Below are 18,859 nucleotides of genomic sequence, written 5' to 3'. Positions count from 1 at the left end.
AGCATACAGTTTTACCCAACTAAAGATATGGCTGTTCAAAGAATGTCCTTAAATTACAAGAATTCAATTACTTCTCAAACATATTAATGAATAAACCCCTAAACACACATTAACTTTTCCCCTTATGTCACAATGCCTTTTAGGATCAACTATATTTTATACCTCTGATGATAATGGCACCAAATGTTGCACAAAGGAAAATACTTTACATCGTTCCATTCAGCGGATGTAAACAGATGGTGATAAGAGTGGCCATCTTTGGGCAAGACATCAAACTCCAGAATGTCAATGTAAACAAATGCTGTGGTGTGAATGAGAAAAGCATTGCAGAGCTCTTTGTAAAATCCAATCAAACCAAAAGTAAAGAAAAATAAACTATGCAAGTTTTAACCACTTACCGTCCTCAGTACAACAGATATGAACATGACCTAATGTTTTTTTACTAGCAGGTTTTGAGGAGAAAAAAAAAAAAAAGACAGTCATTTTACTGGTTTATTTAGATACAGACAAGAAAGCTATCGTTTCAGCTGAATAAAAGTGCAAGAATTTTGAACATTGTAAAAGATAATGACACGACTCCGTTGTGTGCCTGCGGCCCTGTCCTGTGTATCAAATGTATGGGGTTTATGTTTTGTATATCAACAGGCAGAGAACATTTTCAGTGAGGATTAGAAGGGCTTTCTCTGAAGAAAAATAAAATGTTGGATTATCCTTTGATAGTTTCAATGCCTCTCCCAAAATCTTTTTAACCATGCAACTGAAAATCTTAAAAAAATGCAAGTGTCAGTTCAATCAAAGAATAAAGGCCACAGTGGTTAAACTAAACAAAACCCATTTTGTGACAAAAAAAGGTAAAAACAATAAAAAATAAAAATGTTACACAGATCATCAAGGCTGTTAAAGTAATAGAAGGAAAGTATCAAATGTAAAAACAGCAGTTTCAGGAACATTCCTGCTTTGTCTTCCATGAGTGACAGCAGTTGTGGACAATCTGACTGAAGGCTAAGATGTTTTTTTCCCTAAATCATGTTTATGTGTTATCAGGTTGGTGAGATCTCTGATTACTCTTTGGCATCGATCACACTGAAGACTCCCACCTTCTCCTTCATGCTCCCCTTGTTTTTGTCTGAAAACAACAACAACAAAGAACAAAGAAATGTGTTACTTTAGATACTTAAGCTTCCAGGTAACAAAAAAAAAAAAAGAAAAAGAAAAAGAAAGAAATACCCATCAATATTGACAGGAGACCAATCACTCCGCAGTTGTGGTAAGAGGTTGCCTATATTTTTGCTGTGGCTGACTGGTATACTTTCATCACCAATGGGTGAACAAGTAAGAGTGACTGGCTTAAGTAACGTTGATCATCTTTGTAACAGTGCAACCATGTTCAGACTAGATGGCACTACAGTCTACACACTGGTTCCTTAGAAATTTATTAGGGCTGGGCAAGTTAACTTGTTATTATTGCGTTAAATCGTTAATTATTAATTATTATTTGTAAAAGTCTGTTGCTGTCTGCTGCAGAACCGGAAAAGAAAGTAATCGGCGGATCAACCAGACAGAGAAGGGTACGGAACTTTTACTCGGCCATTTTCATTTTAAAGTTCTTCCAGATGGCGGAGTCGACAGAACCAAAGTCATCTGTAAACACTAAATGCTGACGTTAAAAGTGTGTTTGCACAACAAATGTTATGGCACTTTCATTTATATGGCAGCACATTTCAAATAAAACTAAATGTTAAAAGCTATACACCGCTTTTGAATTCATTTTTGGATTTTGCGTACAAATGCGATTAATCAGGGAAATCATGCGATTAATTAGATTAAAAATTTTAATCGTTGCCCAGCCCTACAATTAATACATTAAATAAATATAATTCAGAAAGGTTTGACACATTTCCTAACAAATTTCAACCAGATTAAAACAACCACTGACCATAAAACTATTTAAATATTAGCTATAGATCTGTATCCAATACTCATTGAGCGTTACATTTTTATAAAAAGAAATAAATAAATAAAAATTATCCAACACAAATTGATGAGTAATTTTTGACAATAAGAAAGATTGCCAGCAGGCGAGTCTTAATAAAGTCTTAAAGCATTGGTTGGCTTCTCATGTAAAATGCAGTCACTGTGTCCACCCACCCAATAGGTCGCTGCGATCCAACAGAATCTCTAGGTCCTTGTCACTGATCACCTTCCCTCTCGATGCTTTCACCTCCCTGAGGGGGGAAAATGCAGCCACATGTTACTCTATTAATGATGACAAGTTAAAGGCACATCCTAGTCATCTTTATACTTCAGTCTTTGTACTTTCAGTTAGAGCAGAGGATCACTTCTTACTTTTCAGGGCCTTTGACTTTGAGCAGCTCACGGAGCTCATCCAGATCAATGCAGCTTTTGCTTTGTTTCAGTTCTGCCTTGCCGCCTTTGAACTTATCTGTTGAGAAAAGTAAGACAAAAAAAATTGCTAATAAAAACTAGCATCTTTGTAGATCAACTGTAGGACTGATGAAGATGGCTGTAAGCGTGCATGCAGGTCTACTGTTTGACCACGAGGTAGTTTTGTCACATTTAGAATCCATTTGATTGGCATTCTTGATTTTAACTTTTTGGTTTCTTAAAAAAGGGATAGATGAAAAGGTGACATTCAGCGAGCTGTATCAGCACATTAGCAGCTCAGAGTAGAAATATCCATCTTCCCTATACTTTACCCAACCCACAAAGTCAAATCCTGCTGAATGAGTTAGACCTTGGAAGTGGGAAATTGGAACTCTTTTGCTATTGCTTTTGAGCTTTACCATAAACAGCAAATTCTCAAAAGCAGTTATGTAGTTCACTTAAGAAATGAGCTTACACGTTCCCATTTCTTATCAAATGCAGCATCAATAGTGACATACTATGCAAGCATAATAGTGGAATCCACAATAAATCAGTAAGTAAATTAGTCGCGCTGCACACGACACCCACCTTGCTGCTATGAAAAGGTGTGTAAAGACGTGGCTGAAATTTAAGGTTTTGTACTGAATCTCTCAGATATTTTGACCAAAGTATGTCAGAGACATATCATTATGGTCCCAGGACATTGTGTCAACTTATGAATAAAAAGGGCGTCATTTTTCTGGAGAAACAGGATTCAAAGAGCTTATAAGCAGCAGAGGCACGGGTCAATTGCTGTGCATAAAAGACTTCTGTGAACACACTTCGTTGGAGAGAATAATGATAATCTAATGCTGCAGTCGACACCAGAGGGACAGGGGATAGCAACATTGATCATTAGAAACTGACTCTTGTGGATGACCATCTGCTCCAGCTTCCTCTTGGCTGATGCCCTTTCCAGAATCTTTTGGTCGATGGTATTAGCTGTGACCAAGCGGTAGACAACCACTGGTTTGGTTTGCCCTATGCGGTGACAACGGTCCTGAGCCTGCAGGTCTGCCTGTGGGTTCTGAGAGCGGAGAGGAAGAGTCACCAAAAGCTTAACAATAGAGATGCAACGCTTCAGAAGCAGAAACTTGTCCTGTGACTACGAGACGACAAGTTTGGTGCAATGTCTCAGTGCATAAGGGTAAAAAAAAAAAAAAAAGACAAATGAGGTATGATGTGACAGTCAAGGGAAAAATTAGGGAGTATGTAAGATAAGCTCTGTGATGAAGTACAGAATATGCTTTTACTCGTTGAGATAAATAAATGTTGAGAAAAAGCTTAGGTGTTGTCCATTTAGTAATGAAATACAATCAGCTTGGTGTCGCCAATTCTAATTAGCTATGAAGAACTAGACCCAGTCAGAGTCAGAGGAAATATGCAAGGTTTCAAGAATGTGTCATCAATCAAAAGGAAGCACAGCCAGATATGGACTGTTGTGCGATTACTGAATAATCTCAATCAGTACATTGGAAACACAAAGTGATAATGATACTTTAAAAAGTGGGAATTTTGCATGCTTTTTCATCTGCACCTACCCAGTCACTGTCAAAGATGATGACCGTGTCAGCAGCTGTTAAGTTGATCCCTAGTCCTCCAGCTCTCGTGCTCAGCAAGAAGAGGAACACTTCAGGATCTTTGGAAAATTTCATCATCTGATAAAGACAAAAAAACAAACGAAAACCACAACATTGAGGGTACTGAAAATATGGGTCCAGAAAACAGTGGCTCACAGTGCACATCAATCTTTTAGCATCCACTAAAAGCTGAGAATACTCAGCTCTCTAGGGTTGATGGATTCTAACGCCTCCTTTCTGCTTTCACAGGTTAACCTTTAAAAACTCACATTTTCATCTCTGTCAGCGTAAGACATGCTGCCATCCAACCGGCTGTACTGAAAGCCTCGTAGATAGCAGTAATCCATCAGAATGTCCAAGATGGATGTCATTTGACTGAAGATCAGAACCTAGACAGAAAACCAACCGCACAATTGAGAACTAATTATAGGCAATATACAGCATGGTGACAGTGTCATACAAGATAAAGTATTTAACAGAACTCAGACTTTTTACAGAATTTTCTGCTGACCTCTATGTGCTTTTGCTGCTTGCTCCCCAGAGAAAATAAATTATTCCCACACTGCTTTTTTTTAAATTTCATTGTTGCTTTTTTCTCAATAGCTTTTCACTTTTGCGTTCAACATTTAGTATCAGTTTGGCTTTTGCCATTTCACAAATTCCTGAACTTATTTTTGCAATTGTTCAGCCTTTATTTTAATTTTATTCTATTGCTGGTGCCAATTCCCCACTCTGTGCTCTACTCTGAAATTGACATGCAGATGCCAGTTTCTGGCCTTGAACCTGCAACTTCAAGCTCACAAGTGTGACTAGTAATGGAGAAAGAAGTGACATGGTCTTGTGTACACATTGGCTGTGTACGAAACCGCATACTTCTCCTACTACTCATACTAACTTTTACTTTTTTAAGTTCCCCGATGTATACTAGATGCATACTAGATTCGCCGAAATGTTGAGTATTCATCATGAGGTTACTTGTCATACTCAAACTACCCAAGATGCAACGTAACGTGACGTCGCCGATCGTCATTTCCTGTCAAAACGGCAGTTTCAAGTTAGCTACAACGAGGGTAGGTTCACTTCCTGTTTTCAAAACAAGAGCACCAATTGTATCGTAATGGCTTTCCCTATGATAAAAGGCAACGGGTATTTTATTTTGTGAAAATAACCAGAAGTGCGTTACTCACTGCGGCTAGCTTTAGTAGCGCCGAATTCGTGGGAAGAAAATTGTAAATAGCCGGTATTTTGTCAGATTTTCAACACGTTGGGGATCTAAACGACTACTTTCTCGCCTAAAAATGTTTCAAATGTTGCTAAAGTTTACAGAGTTTAGAGCTTAAGAGAAATCAGCTTCAGGCCGGCTGATTTCGGCTCGGGCAGGAGCGAAATGCATTGTGGGTAAACGCTCTGCATACTGTCTGATCGATGAGTATGCCGTTTGCAAGTATGTAGTATGTAGTAGGCGGTTTTGAACACAGCCATAGTGATAGCAGCACATTAAAAACTCTTACTGAAGCCTGGCTGCACACACAGGGGAAGCAAATCATGTTCCTCAAAAAGAACATACCACTGTAACACATTGGAGGTGCTGCTTAAGACTGGGTTTGATCCATGCTACAAAGTTCTTGCCAGCTGATGGAAGGATTCTTATTTACAGGATTTTAATACTCATCCTGACATAGATCATTTTAGTAGTTGACTAGTGGTTAGCTTCTCGGATTTGTAGGTCACTTGTGGTTTCAGGCTCAAGACGAGGAGCTGTTACCAACACTCAAATTTTTTCCAAAGTAGCCGTTTTACCTTATGTCCCCTTTTCTTCAGAGCGGGCAGTAGCCTGTCCAGGATGAGAAACTTTCCAGAGCTCTGCACCAGCTGTTCATCAATCTGCAATACGGATGACATGTGAAGAAGGTACAAGTCACTGGAAAGAAGAAACAGTCACTCAAATGGCAAAAACGAGAGCTGTAGGACCATCATCATTACAGACAGTTAGCACAGGAAACTGAACTACCTTGAACTCCTGTGTGGCAGGGTCAAGGGGGTACTCCACCAGATAAGGGTGGTTACAGCATCTTTTTAGCAGCATGAGGATGTTCTGTAGCTTCAGGTTAATCTGAGAATCCAGTGGGCTCCGAACATCCAGTACTGGTGAAGGACTGTTGGGTAAGAGAGGAAAGACAGTATGAGCACATTTTTGTTGGAGCTTTTTCGGGGTATTGGGGGTCCTCTCCTCTCCTCTCCTCTCCTCTCCTCTCCTACTGTTAGTCAGAATTTGAACAACGCACACACGGCAGATGAAATAGACTTGAGACTTTCAACTCAACAATACTTAATAACCATAAGTGAGGACGCTGTAGCTCAGGATGTAGAGCAGCTGTCTGCCAACTGGAGGATCAAAGTGTCACTGAACCCACTTTGCCTCCCATGCATTCATCGGCATGTTAGTGTGTATGATACAGAAATAAAGCATTGTAAATGTATTTTATTTATACAGCCCTTTACAGACAATTCTTACGATGTACCAAAGTGCTTTACAGCAGGTAATAAATAAAGAGAAGAATAAGTAAAAGCAATAAAAGAACAGTGAAAGCAATAAAATTCAACAAAATCGAATCAGATAAAATAAGACAAAAGTGCCATCATACTACTGGGTATTAAAAGCAATCCTAAATAAGTAGGTTTTTAGCCTAGATTTGAAGAGGCCCAGGTCAGAAATACGACGCAGCTGGACGGGGGGCTTATTCCAGAGCCTGGGGGCAGCTTTGGGAAAAGGCTCGCTCACCCCAGGGTTTGTATTCTGACCTGGGCACTTCCAGCAGAAACTGATTTGTTGACCTCAGAGCTCTACCAGGACTGTTAAAAGCTCAGATAAATATGATGGGGCGAGGCCGTTAAGAGCTTTAAAAACAATTCTACAAAGGACAGGAAGCCAATGGAGGGAGTTAAGAACAGGAGTGATGGGAGTGATGTGCACACGTCTGTTGGTGTTGGTTAAAAGACGGGCAGCAGCGTTCTGCACAAGTTGAAGGCGGCTGAGAGAAGACTGGGAGACGCCCACATAAAGTACATTGCAATAGTCTAACCTTGAACTTATTAGGGCATGGATGGCTTTCTCAAGGTCATGACGACTTAAATTTTTTTTTAACTTTGGCCAGGAGACGCATCTGGAAAAAACTAGTCCTGACGACATTGTTAATTTGTTTGTGGAGCCTGTAAAAGTGTAAAAACTAACAAGTGCTGCATGAGTGTGTGAATGTGGTTTTTAAAGCGATACTCCGGAGTAGATTCAACCTGGGGTCATTTGAACCGTGACATCCAGCCAAGTAGCCCACCCGCAGTTTTTTCGATATTGGCTGAACATCAGCTGAGTTACTGAGTTATCCTGAATAGCTTCGTACAAGGGTTAATGGACCCTGGCAGTATCTCCAAAATTACCACACTAAAATCACATGCCATGACACCAAACTTCTACAGTAATACAAATATGGTCTGTACTCACAAAACGATGCATTTGGAAGTTTGAAAATAGTCCAGGAGTTTATTATTATCAACACAAGCCTGATAGCTTCTCTGCTGCTAAAGCTGCGTCGACGTCACTTCTGGAGCTGGGAGCTTCAAAATAAGATGAGGGTTGATCTACTACTGTAGACAACAAAGCATATGCTATATTCTACATGGTTTTTTAGTAATTTTTATGTTGTAGAGTTGTGAATTTATTATATCAATGGAGAAATTGAGCAGCCTTGCTTTGTTGTCTACAGTAGTAGATCAACCCTCATCTTATTTTGAAGCTCCCAGCTCCAGAAGTGACGTCGACGCAGCTTTAGCAGCAGAGAAGCTATCAGGCTTGTGTTGATAATAATAAACTCCTGGACTATTTTCAAACTTCCAAATGCATCGTTTTGTGAGTACAGACCATATTTGTACTACTGTAGAAGTTTGGTGTCATGGCATGTGATTTTAGTGTGGTAATTTTGGAGATACTGCCAGGGTCCATTAACCCTTGTACGAAGCTATTCGGGATAACTCAGTAACTCAGCTGATGTTCAGCCAATATCGAAAAAACTGCGGGTGGGCTACTTGGCTGGATATCACGGTTCAAATGACCCCAGGTTGAATCTACTCCGGAGTATCGCTTTAAACGCAGTCCATTTATCATCATACAAATTTCAACCTTCGAGTTGATTGAATACCCGTTGGAAAGCCAGAACACCATCTTTCAGAAAAACAAGTTATTTGACCGCAACTCTGTCCCTAACCTTAAAGCCAAAAAGTCAATTTGTTACTTTAAGCACAAAAAGAGGTAAAGCGAGAAAACAACCAGAATTTAAAAGTTATTGAACAACATGATGAAGACGTGAGTTTTTTTTTTTTTTGTTTGTTTTGTTTTTTTAAAATCATAAAAAGGTAACAACAGAATTTACTAAGGTGAATAAAGGTGAGTGGCATCGGTAAGGTAAACTCATCAGCTGAGTAATGGCCTCCACTGTAAAACATCATATTTAATGGTTCACACTTGCAGTGTGTATATATATATATATATATAAAAACAGACTAGGCTTGTCCCGATCCGATATTTGGATCGGCCGCCGATATTTGCAAAAAAATGCGTATCGGCCGGCATGGAAAAATGCCGATCCAGACTCCCGATCCTGTTTTTTTTTTAAAGTCCGGTCCGTGTTTTCCAGCGCACCGATTTAAATAATCTATTCCACTTTTTTCTGTGTTGTTCCCCAATATCCGATCCGCATTTTCCAGCACACCTTCAACACACGAGCATTAGCATCTCCAAACCCACAGGTGTCCTAACCATTAAGACGGCCAAGTTACCGTAAAAATGGCAGCTGTGTGGGATTATTTTAACCCTAAAAGACGAAACAGGTGAAGAGGTGGAGTGCAAAACTTGCCACAATAAAGTCAAGCGTGGTGGTAGAGTTGTAAGACATTTCAATACAACCAATCTTATCAAGCATTTAGCGAAATACCACCATAAAGAACATGAAGAGTTTCTAAAGAAAACCGAAGACAAGAAAAAGAAAGGTCCAACACAACTAACTCTAGCGGAAACGTTTGCGAAGCGTGACATGCTGCCACTGAACAGTGCTGAAGCCCAGGGAATAACACGAGTCATTGCCGAGGAAATAATTCTGGATGACGAGCCATTATCTCTCTTGAGTAAAGTGGGATTTAGACGCACCATCGAGCACCTGGCACCACGGTACAACATGCCCAGCAGTCATTACATCCTTGAGAAAACTATCCCCCAGATTCACAAAGATGTTAGAGATTACATTGCCAAACAAGTAGAGAGTGCAAATTATCTTAGTTTCACAACTGATATATGGAGCTGTGATCACCGTCCTTTATCTTTATTAAGTTTAACTGCACATTGGATTTGGCCGGACTTCACCCCAAAGAGAGCTGTTTTACATGCGCATGAGTTTAGAGGCTCACACACAGCGAAGGCGAATGCCTTGGTTTACACTTGTTCAAGAGCAGAGTACTGATGCTGAGTTAATAGACTATTTTCTACTCAGGTTGTTTGTGTGATTTGCTTTTTTAATACAGTTTACAGTATTATTTGCACTTTTTACTGTTAACTGATGCCATTTCTGTTTGTTATTTATAATTTTGTCAATTTTGTGTTTATCCCTGAATAAACAGGAAAACCCTTTTAAAAATGAGTCTGACCACTAAGTTAGTAGGCTAAATAACTTTAAACTTTAATACATGCTTGGATAGGCCAGTATAGGTTTCGGATCGGAAGTGCAAATACAATATCGGTATCGGATGTGCAAAAACCTGGATCGGGACATCCCTAAAACAGACAGAATCTACTCAGTGATTTCAGTCAGAGGCTGACGTGTGTGGGCAGTGCTCACCTTTGCTCAGCCTCCTCGCGGACTCTGTCCAGATATTTGTTTAAGGCAAACGGTGTGTCTTCTTCTGTTTCTTTGTAGTCCACAGACTTTCGACAATGCCGTTTGGGTCTGCCACTCGACCCCATAACTATGGGAGCTTCAGTCTAAATCAACCAGAACAGAACTTTATTTTACAAATCAGTCTTCAGAGGCACTCTTGTGATACGGTAGGACAGACATTAACCCTCATTTTTTAAACAGAGATACGAGTATAAGTTCAGAGGGAGGACAAGACTTTAATGATGAGAGTAGTAAGAGCCTAGCAAAACTCTAAGAGTTTAGGGTCAGTTATAAAGGTTATCAGTTTATGAGCAATGCTTTCTAGGGACAATGCATCTGAAAATTTGCGAGCCGACTTAATTCATGGTGTTTAACCACTTGTCCTCATGACAGACTTTATTAAGACTCCCCAGCTGGCAATCTTTGTTATTGTCAAAAATTAATCATCAATTTGTGTTGGATCAAACATGCCCTTCAGCAGAGTTCAGCCTTTGTATTGAGCAACAGTACAATTACTCAAAATGCTGGCAAAGTTTCCTTTAAAAACAAACAGTTCAATCGACATACAAGATGTTAGTGGCCAGAAATAAACATTTCTGCAACTGTTATGATTATGAAATTTGGGGAAAATTAAAGTTTTTCCATTTTAAAAGAAAAAACAAAGTGAATTTAGGAGGATTGTGTTATTAAACCTCCTCACTTTAAGGATTAGCGAGATGAACATGATTGCTTCTTCAGTGAAAAGTCATATTGATAGATCTTTTTTTTCTGAAACTACTATCTGCAATATTCTGTTCAAATGTTGGCGTATCACATGACTGGGAGAATCAACTAAAAATAGTTTTAAATCTAGTTATTAAACACCATTTTCAGACAAGTCCAGACAGTGAAAGACTATGGCGTGGTACCTTTTCCTGGCCCAGCATCTGGGCAATGGTCTTGTTAACCACAGCAGTGTAAAAGGCCTCCTGTTTGGGTGTCAGCGGTGCATAAACAATCAGCTCTTTCTTAGGAGGAATCTCCAGTGTAACGTCCGACTTCAGCCTCCTTAGCAGGAATGGAGTCAGAATCTGAGACGACAGAAAACTTTTATGAAATGCACTTATTTTTTTCCTGGATCACCAGAAAAAAACAACAATTCAAGAAATATTTATACATATACTGTATAAAAAGCTTGTTTTCATCTAAATAAAAAGAAACCCAATCAAAAACAGTTAAAAAAAAAAAAAAAAAAAAAAAAAAAAAATCACATTATTCACTTTACCTTAAAACAACTGCATGCAGTTTTTGAAATGCGTTTTGAGTTTCATTTAAAAAAGTATCCAAATAGTACAGACTTCACAGGGGAAAACACGCTCATCAGAGCACATCACGGCACTGTAATGTTAGAGAATACTGTCCCCTGCTCCCAACATCTTTGTGGCGACTGACCTGGTGCAACATGCTCAGGATGTTCTGCTCACGTTCAGCTACCACCACATTCTCAGCCTCACCGAGCGTGTCGATGTCAAACCACGACTCAAAGCTGTGGGAAGAATATTACAGGCACAGAATGACGTTTGATCGACTCAAATCTATTTTTCAGCATTTTAAAATGAACTCTCTTTAGATACTGGAAGATGTCCTGCAAAAGATGGTTTGACCGCACAGATTTCTGATTTCAACATTATTACATTTAACTCAATGCGTCTTTGGTGAAAGACTTGAACCAAGACCAAATGTGTTAAAACTAGGGCTGGGCAACGATTAAAATTTTTAATCTAATTAATCACATGATTTCCCTGATTAATCAAGATTAATAGAATTTGTACGCAAAATCCAAAAATGAATTCAAAAGTAGTGTATAGCTTTTAGCATTTAGTTTTATTTTAAATCTGTCTGTTTCCTTGAATGACTTGCTGCTATCAGTTGTGTGTTTTGCCTTTAAGTGATATTTTAGACTGGAACTACTACGGTGAGAAGACAATTCAACTTGGCAGTGTTTGCAGATGACTTTGGTTCTGTCGACTCCGCCGTCTGGAAGAACTTTAAAATGAAAATGGCCGAGTAAAAGTTCTGTACCCTTCTCCATGTTTGGTGGATCCACCGATTACTTTCTTTTCTGGTTCTGCAGCAGACTTTTACAAAATAAAACCCTGTGAGCAACAGACTTTTACAATAATAAAAAAAATATAATAAAACAGGGGTGGTCTGTGGCGTAGTGGGTTCAGCTGGCCCCGGTTCGAGTCCCGTATCGGACGGCCCTGTGCTGTGTGTCGTTCCCCCTCTCTCTGCCCCCTGCATCTCTGAACTTTCCTATCCATTAAAGGCAAAAACCCCACCCAAAAAATTAAATAAATAAATAAATAAATAAAAATAATAAAACCTGCGTTAATGCGCAACAAAATATTTATCGGCGTAAAATAATTGACGCGTTAACGTGATAATAACGAGTTAACTCGCCCAGCCCTAGTTAAAACCAAAGGAAAATCAGGCAAGCAATGGACTTCTCCAGATGACACTGATCAAGCGCATCAAAAGTGCAGCGCATCTTTGACCTAAGCGACTGCTGTAGTTTGATCAGTCTTTGCCAATCAATAACAAGAAAAAAAAATAAATAAAAAAATAAAAATCACCTCTTCAGATCATCAAAGACCTCTGGCAGGAGGAAATTGAGGAGGGACCAGAGCTCAGCCAGGTTGTTCTGCAGCGGCGTTCCAGTTAGCAACAGCTTGTTGTCAGTGGGAAGCGTCTTCAGCTCCCGCACCAGCCGACAGTTGAGGTTCTTGATCCTGTGGCCTTCGTCCACTATCAGATACTTCCACTGGAAGCGCTGGAGCAGAAAACAGACAGCGACCTTTATAAAAAAATACTAATGGAAATGTAAATGTACTTTATTTATACAGCCCTTTACAGACAATCCGTGTACCAAAGTGCTTTACAGCAGGTAATAAATAGAGAAGAATAAGTAAAAACAAATAAAAACAATAAAAGAACAGTGAAAGCAATAAAATAAAATACAACAAAATCGAATGATGTGGACATTAAAAAAATAAAATGCCTAAAAACTCCGATATTCTATGGTTTTATAAAATGTTATAATACATTAGGTGCCAATCCAAATCATTTTTTAACAGCAAAATAGAGAAACTAGAAAAAGAATATACTGAGAGTGACAAAATAATGAATTAACCATGAAATCAGCTTTCTGTTCATCACCTCATTGTATCAACATGTGGCTGCTTCTCATATTCCGTTTCTGATCAGCTGTCTTCTATCAACCAATAACCATTGCTGAAGACATGGAATTTATTACATATATTCAGACTCAACGACATGTCCAGAAATGTATAGTATAACAAGGAGTAACAGAGAACACCTTGTTCAGGTATACTTCCGAAGAATAACACCTCGCCAACTTTGTTACTGATCCATACAATTCTTTTTGGATTCTACAATTCTACATTTTGTCTTGTTGGATTTACTGATATGTCAATTGGTATAAAAGCATTTTTGTTTTCTAAAAGGATAAACAAGGATTTCCAACCTGTAGAAATTTTCTGTCAATCATGGCGATCTCAAAGGAGGTGACCACTACAGGATACATGTTGAGTGGCACCTGAGTCCTGTGGATCTGCTTCAGCAACTTCGCCCTCTCCGGCTGAGAGCCATGATAGAGCAGCACAGACACCTAGGACAAACACATGACAACGCTCAGACTGCTGATTCATTCAGTTAAGCTGCCTTACAGTTACAGCTCGACCAAGCCCTTTCAATGCACCACCATCCTTTAACTGTATATATGTATCGGAGAAGGGAATTGAGTTATTGACTTACGTATGATGTACACCACAATGCTGTGGACTGTGAAAAAATGTTCAAAATATGCCTCTTCTAACTTTCTCTATGGGAGATCACTGTATATGTAAATATATGTGGTTTAACTGTCTGACAGAAGAGAGAGAAACATATGTGAAGGAAAGTCATTTGTGTGTTAGTCCAATTTTGAGAAGCTCTATTTGGTAAGATTCTTGTCCGATTAACGCGTTTACATGCATTTTCAAAGTTCCTTTTTTGGTTGGACTAATACAATATCTCATTTTTATCCAGTGGCGCCATTGTGCATCATTGCGCTTATTAAATGCCCTTACCTCTGGTGTAAAGCGCTTGAACTCATTGATCCAATTAGGCAGAGTGGAGAGAGGGGCCACCACCAAAAAGGGGCCCATCACTTTTTTCTCTATCATCATGGCAATGTGAGCAATGCACTGGATGGTCTTTCCCAGTCCCATCTCATCAGCCAGGATCCCGTTGATACCGTTCTCCCACAACATCTACCAGGACAGAGGGAACAACATAGGATAAAAGTTCACAACTAGCAGCAAAGTGAACACATATATATATATATAAATATATGTATATGCCATAAACTCACGAGCTGCATTTTAAGACCTTTTTCCCGATCGTACTTGGAAAATGAACGAAGAAATCATTTTGGAAAATGACTAACTTGTCTATGGAGCCACAGTGCCCCCTAGTGGACTGTAGTATTGGAATAGTTAAATCCAAATGAAATGTCAGTAACTGGACCTTTATATAAAGTAATGCAACTGTTAACCGATGTTTCCTGCCGTTTCTTTTTGTATCCCATGGTTAACACAGGAAAATAATATTGTTTGGTTCGTTATTCATATGTCATAACTTTACAGATATCCATCTGAATTTTGAGATTCACAATCGTTACCTACGTTACGTTATGTTGTTATTTGACATCTTTATATCATACATGTGTCATATCCCTAACCTTCATATCTTAACAAGTTGTGGTGTTTTCAGAATCCTCTAGACAAATGTTTTATGAGACGGAGGAATGGAGAAATGGAGTTTCTTTGTTTTATCAAACTCTTTAACGCTAGAATTAGATCCTACAAAACACGCCCAGGCAGACGCCACAACAGTTTCCGACATATCATTGGCTGAAAGTGGAGCGTAAGCCTTGAGACGCGGAACCGAGAGAAACCCACTTGGACCCCGCTGGCTACCACCTGGTGGGGTCAGAGCTGACTAACTGGGCTAAAGTGTCAACCAACTAAAGGGCCGTGTATACTCTCGCAGCAGTGTGTCGCAGTGAGCTTGTCGCAGACATGACGCAGTTATTTTTGATTTATGCCCAATTTGAAGCGCGGTCTGTGCTATGTTAATTCCACGCCACAACGCAAGAGGGACAATCACGAACAAGCTAGGATTGTGGATGTGGTGGGTGGCAATTTTCTCTTCCGGTTACGGAGGTCATTCAACAACAATGGCGACTGGACGAATACGCACTTTGATTGAGACGCAGCTGATCGATCTAGAAATAGAAGAAATATTGCTCCTACGGAGCTGGCAGAGAGGCGAAAGAATCGTCACGGTTAGCACGGTTAGCGTCACCATTAGCCGGTTAGCAAACCGGAAATACGCATAGTGTAGAGCGGATGTAGAGTTGACCAATCAGAGGCCTCCTTTCTCTCCTCCCTGCGACGATATCTGCGGCACTGTCTGCGGTGAGTTACAATTTTGGGGAGGTGCACCAGAGTGTCTGCGTAAGGGGGCGGGGCATGTCTGCGTTAACTGCGACACACGCAGACGACCTGGTTTCCGACCATAAACCGCCCTTCAGGTCTGCCTTCAGGTCTTCTTACCTTTCAGACGGTATACGGTGGGTGTCGAGAGAATTCACTGTTAAAATGATAAGCGACTCCAAGATGTTAGCCTTTAACTGCAAATAGTAAACAAATCTAGACAATTTAAGTAATTCCGATATACCGAAGGTAGCGATTTGAGACTGGTTAGTAATTTTAACATTCATTTTAACATACCAGAATCATAAGATTCTGTCTTTTTCCTTCTCTGAAGGTGGTGCCCATACATACGAGGTAAAATAAGGTTTATTTAGATAGTGAGCACTTCTTGTAAATCCTGATATTTTATCAGCTACACCCATCCCCAGCTCACCCTCAGCCACTCGATGCCTTCGATCTGGTACCACCTCATGACTCCTCCAGAGAAAAGGTCTGGCTGCTGGACTGGGACAGGCTGCCCATTCACCTTCCTGTGAGAATGCAGAAGATGCTTGGCATTGTCTCGAACGGTCTCGGAGAGGCGGTTCTTGATGTCTTGGTTGGAGTCGCTCAACTTTTCAATATCCTCGGCTTGTAGTTTCTTCTGCGCTGGTGCCTCATTCTAAAAAACAGATGTAACACACAATAATAGCCCCACTCGTACATAATTTACTTCTCTAAGGGTGGTGGTTTTCACATTACCCATCTTGATCATTTGCTTTAATCCAGATTGGACAGTACAATATGAGATTAGTGTAAATTTACTGCATACTTGTAAGTATGGCCAAAATAAGCTCTTGCTTTGCAGTAAACTTGAGCTACCTCTCAAATATTGTAAACTCTATCAGGAGTCTCTTACTTTAAAAACAAACTCCTTTTCCTTTTATTCCCCATAAAGATGTTCTGTCTCAAAATTTTAAATCAGCTCATTGTGGACAATCAACTTCTCGGTTTACATGAAGTTAAAAATATTTTTGCCAACCCAAAAGTAACATGACAAGAATGATAAGAATTATAGCCTGCCTGGGAACAATTTGAGAAAACAATTTATCAAATGGTCCTCAATAGAAGTAAGTGCATTAGCTGCAGCACAGGCAGCTGTGCATGAAAGATTAAACAACAATCTGCGGTTATCCGTCATGTGGATGAAAAAAGGTATTTATTTGATCTCATTTAGATCAAAATGAAAGCAAGTAAAAGCAAAATAACCATTACCCCTTCCTCCACTTTTGATTTCTTAGCTTGTGACATGATTTCCTGGAAGACAAAAAAAAAAAACAAGTTGAAACATTGTGAACAGGTGAGCTAAAAAAACAGATCAAAATTCAAATGAGACTTACTTCCGCTGACATGACATCTGCTATTTTGTAGTCCTCATCTCTCTTCCTCTTCTTTTTATCTACTTAAAAAGATAAGAGAGAGCATCAAACCCAGTGATGTCAGAAGACATGAGTGTGCACACAAACCTCGAGTTTGTAATTGTCCTTTCATACTGGAGAATTCTTTTTTGTTAATTACCGTCATGCTGCATGATAGGAAATTGAAAGTCAGCTCACCTTTCTCAGGCTCCGCACTGTTGGTGCTTTGAAACTAAAAAGAAAAAACACAAGATTTTGTTGAGGTGAATAATCTAATATTAAACTAAACTATTGTATACTCTTAGTTGAATGTCCCTCACCTTCTTGGGCTTCTTTTCAAATCTTTCCTTCCTGAGTTTCTCCTGAAATTGTTGACAGACAAACAGTGTCAGCGTTAACATCGCCCAGCTACAGTGTCCGTTTCTTAAGAGTGGAATTTTACACACACTCCACCTCATTCTGTTGCTGCTCCATCTTTGTCAGCAGGAATTTAGAATAGATATTGCTCTTCTGAAGCAAATGTTGCAGTCTCTTGAACCGCATGTCATGCGAGTCCCTTTCCCACGAGCCCCGGGCCTTGTGGCAAAAAACAATCGTGCATTAATGAAAAGAATTAAGCAGGAGAGGACTAAATAACACTCAAACACAACAGGTTTTTTTGCACCTAAACTAACATGAAACTTGATACCTAAAAAATGATTCGAAACAATAAGGAACTAGCAGGTAACACCTTTTCCATCATTTCCTTTTCTTTCCTCTCCCCTTCTTCCATCAGCTGCTTCTCTTCCTCCTCCATTTCCTTTGTGATGACCACTTTGGAGACATCTTCACTTTTCACACTGGCATCTAAAGTGAAAGAACAGTTCCATTTATACCAGTGGGAGAAATGTCATCTGAACAGGTACACACTCCACACACCATCTGTATCGACTCATCAGCTTACTTTGTTGCTTTTACCCTCTTCCTAATGAAGTGGTTAAAACTCGTCAATACGTAATGATCTCGACTTTAAAAATGACTGAAAAATGAAGTGAAAGCAACAATCTTAAGGGGAAAGACTGGAATTCTCTTCACTGACCACTGGCAGCTTCTGTCTCCATGGTTGTACCCAGTGGCTGCTCAGATTCATCAGGTTTGGGGCATTGAGGGGATGTGCTTCGAGTTTCCTCCTTCGTACTGGCAGCCCGAACAAAGAACAGATTCAAATCAAGTCAATGGGAAGGATTTCAGGGACTTACAGGGAGGTAGAACACACTCAAACCACAGCAATTAATATTTTACTGCAGACTGTGTAAGAACAGAACTTTGACCTGAAATCTATTCTGCAATACAAATATATTTTATTTCATTTCTACTTACAACACAATGTCTAGAAAGAGAGAGAGTACTCCACATAGTAAGTAAAATGAGCTTCCTCAGTGTCTAAATATTTTCTAAGATTCAAAATGGCAACATTTTCATTAGATCACCGTATAGTCAATGAATGGTCATGTGTTTCGACACAAGTTATGTATTTTCTAACAACGTGTCCGCGTTACAAATTAAGAGAATAACATATAAATTAATTAAGAAAAAGGATGCTGAATTTATATATCAGCCATCCATGTCACTACTGGTCCGATCTCTAGAAAATGTACAAGGTAATCAACTTCGCTTTTACTCGATTAAGAAAAATGAAAGCAAACATTATTCAGATTGTTTAAATAACTTACCAGCTCATAGTTATCAACAACTGGAGAGGAGACTGGGATATCTTTAAAGTTTCAGATAACTTGGACAAACGCAGAAAAACGCCAGTTACACAAGCAGGTTATTTAAGCCGAAACTTTGTTAAGTAGCTCGCAGTCAGTCTTGTTTTTAGAATAATTTCTACGTCTGCAAGATTGCAGAAAGATATTTAAAAAGTACTATCCTAATAAAAGTGGTCCTTAACTTAAATGCAGGTGTCTTGAAATCCACCTAAGATGTCTGAGAACACGGTGCGTATCCGAAGATGC

At 39.4% G+C, this 18,859-nt stretch overlaps 1 protein-coding gene across 2 annotated transcripts; it reads right to left on the bottom strand.

The window, feature by feature from the left end:
- Positions 1 to 478: 478 nt before the first annotated feature.
- hells (helicase, lymphoid specific) lies at positions 479 to 18,859 on the bottom strand. 2 transcript variants are annotated; one of them, XM_075481817.1, is made up of 23 exons: positions 18,575 to 18,859; positions 17,941 to 18,038; positions 17,593 to 17,708; positions 17,316 to 17,438; positions 17,183 to 17,224; positions 17,061 to 17,094; positions 16,845 to 16,906; positions 16,720 to 16,761; positions 15,899 to 16,126; positions 14,056 to 14,238; positions 13,452 to 13,595; positions 12,541 to 12,737; positions 11,357 to 11,450; positions 10,834 to 10,995; positions 9,887 to 10,029; positions 6,016 to 6,160; positions 5,805 to 5,888; positions 4,274 to 4,393; positions 3,966 to 4,082; positions 3,292 to 3,451; positions 2,347 to 2,443; positions 2,149 to 2,225; positions 479 to 1,126 (listed from the first exon to the last, which is right to left on the bottom strand). In XM_075481817.1, the coding sequence occupies exons 1-23, from the start codon at positions 18,580 to 18,582 to the stop codon at positions 1,062 to 1,064; spliced, it is 2,541 nt and encodes an 846-aa protein (XP_075337932.1). In that variant the 5' UTR covers positions 18,583 to 18,859; the 3' UTR covers positions 479 to 1,061. The 2 variants fall into 2 exon arrangements, with proteins under 2 accessions (XP_075337932.1, XP_075337941.1); XM_075481826.1 differs by having other exon boundaries at positions 16,845 to 16,903.

This window comes from Odontesthes bonariensis, chromosome 2 (assembly GCF_027942865.1).
Source record: "Odontesthes bonariensis isolate fOdoBon6 chromosome 2, fOdoBon6.hap1, whole genome shotgun sequence".
Taxonomy (NCBI): Eukaryota; Metazoa; Chordata; class Actinopteri; order Atheriniformes; family Atherinopsidae; genus Odontesthes; species Odontesthes bonariensis.
This window is presented reverse-complemented; position numbering and strand designations above follow the sequence as displayed.

Coding starts and splice junctions, on each gene's coding strand:
- hells (XM_075481817.1), bottom strand. Junction 17,095..17,182: donor TTGAAAAGAAGCCCAAGAAG/GTGAGGGACATT, acceptor TTTTCTTTTTAG/TTTCAAAGCACCAACAGTGC. Junction 4,394..5,804: donor TGAAGAAAAGGGGACATAAG/GTAAAACGGCTA, acceptor TTTTCTGTCTAG/GTTCTGATCTTCAGTCAAAT.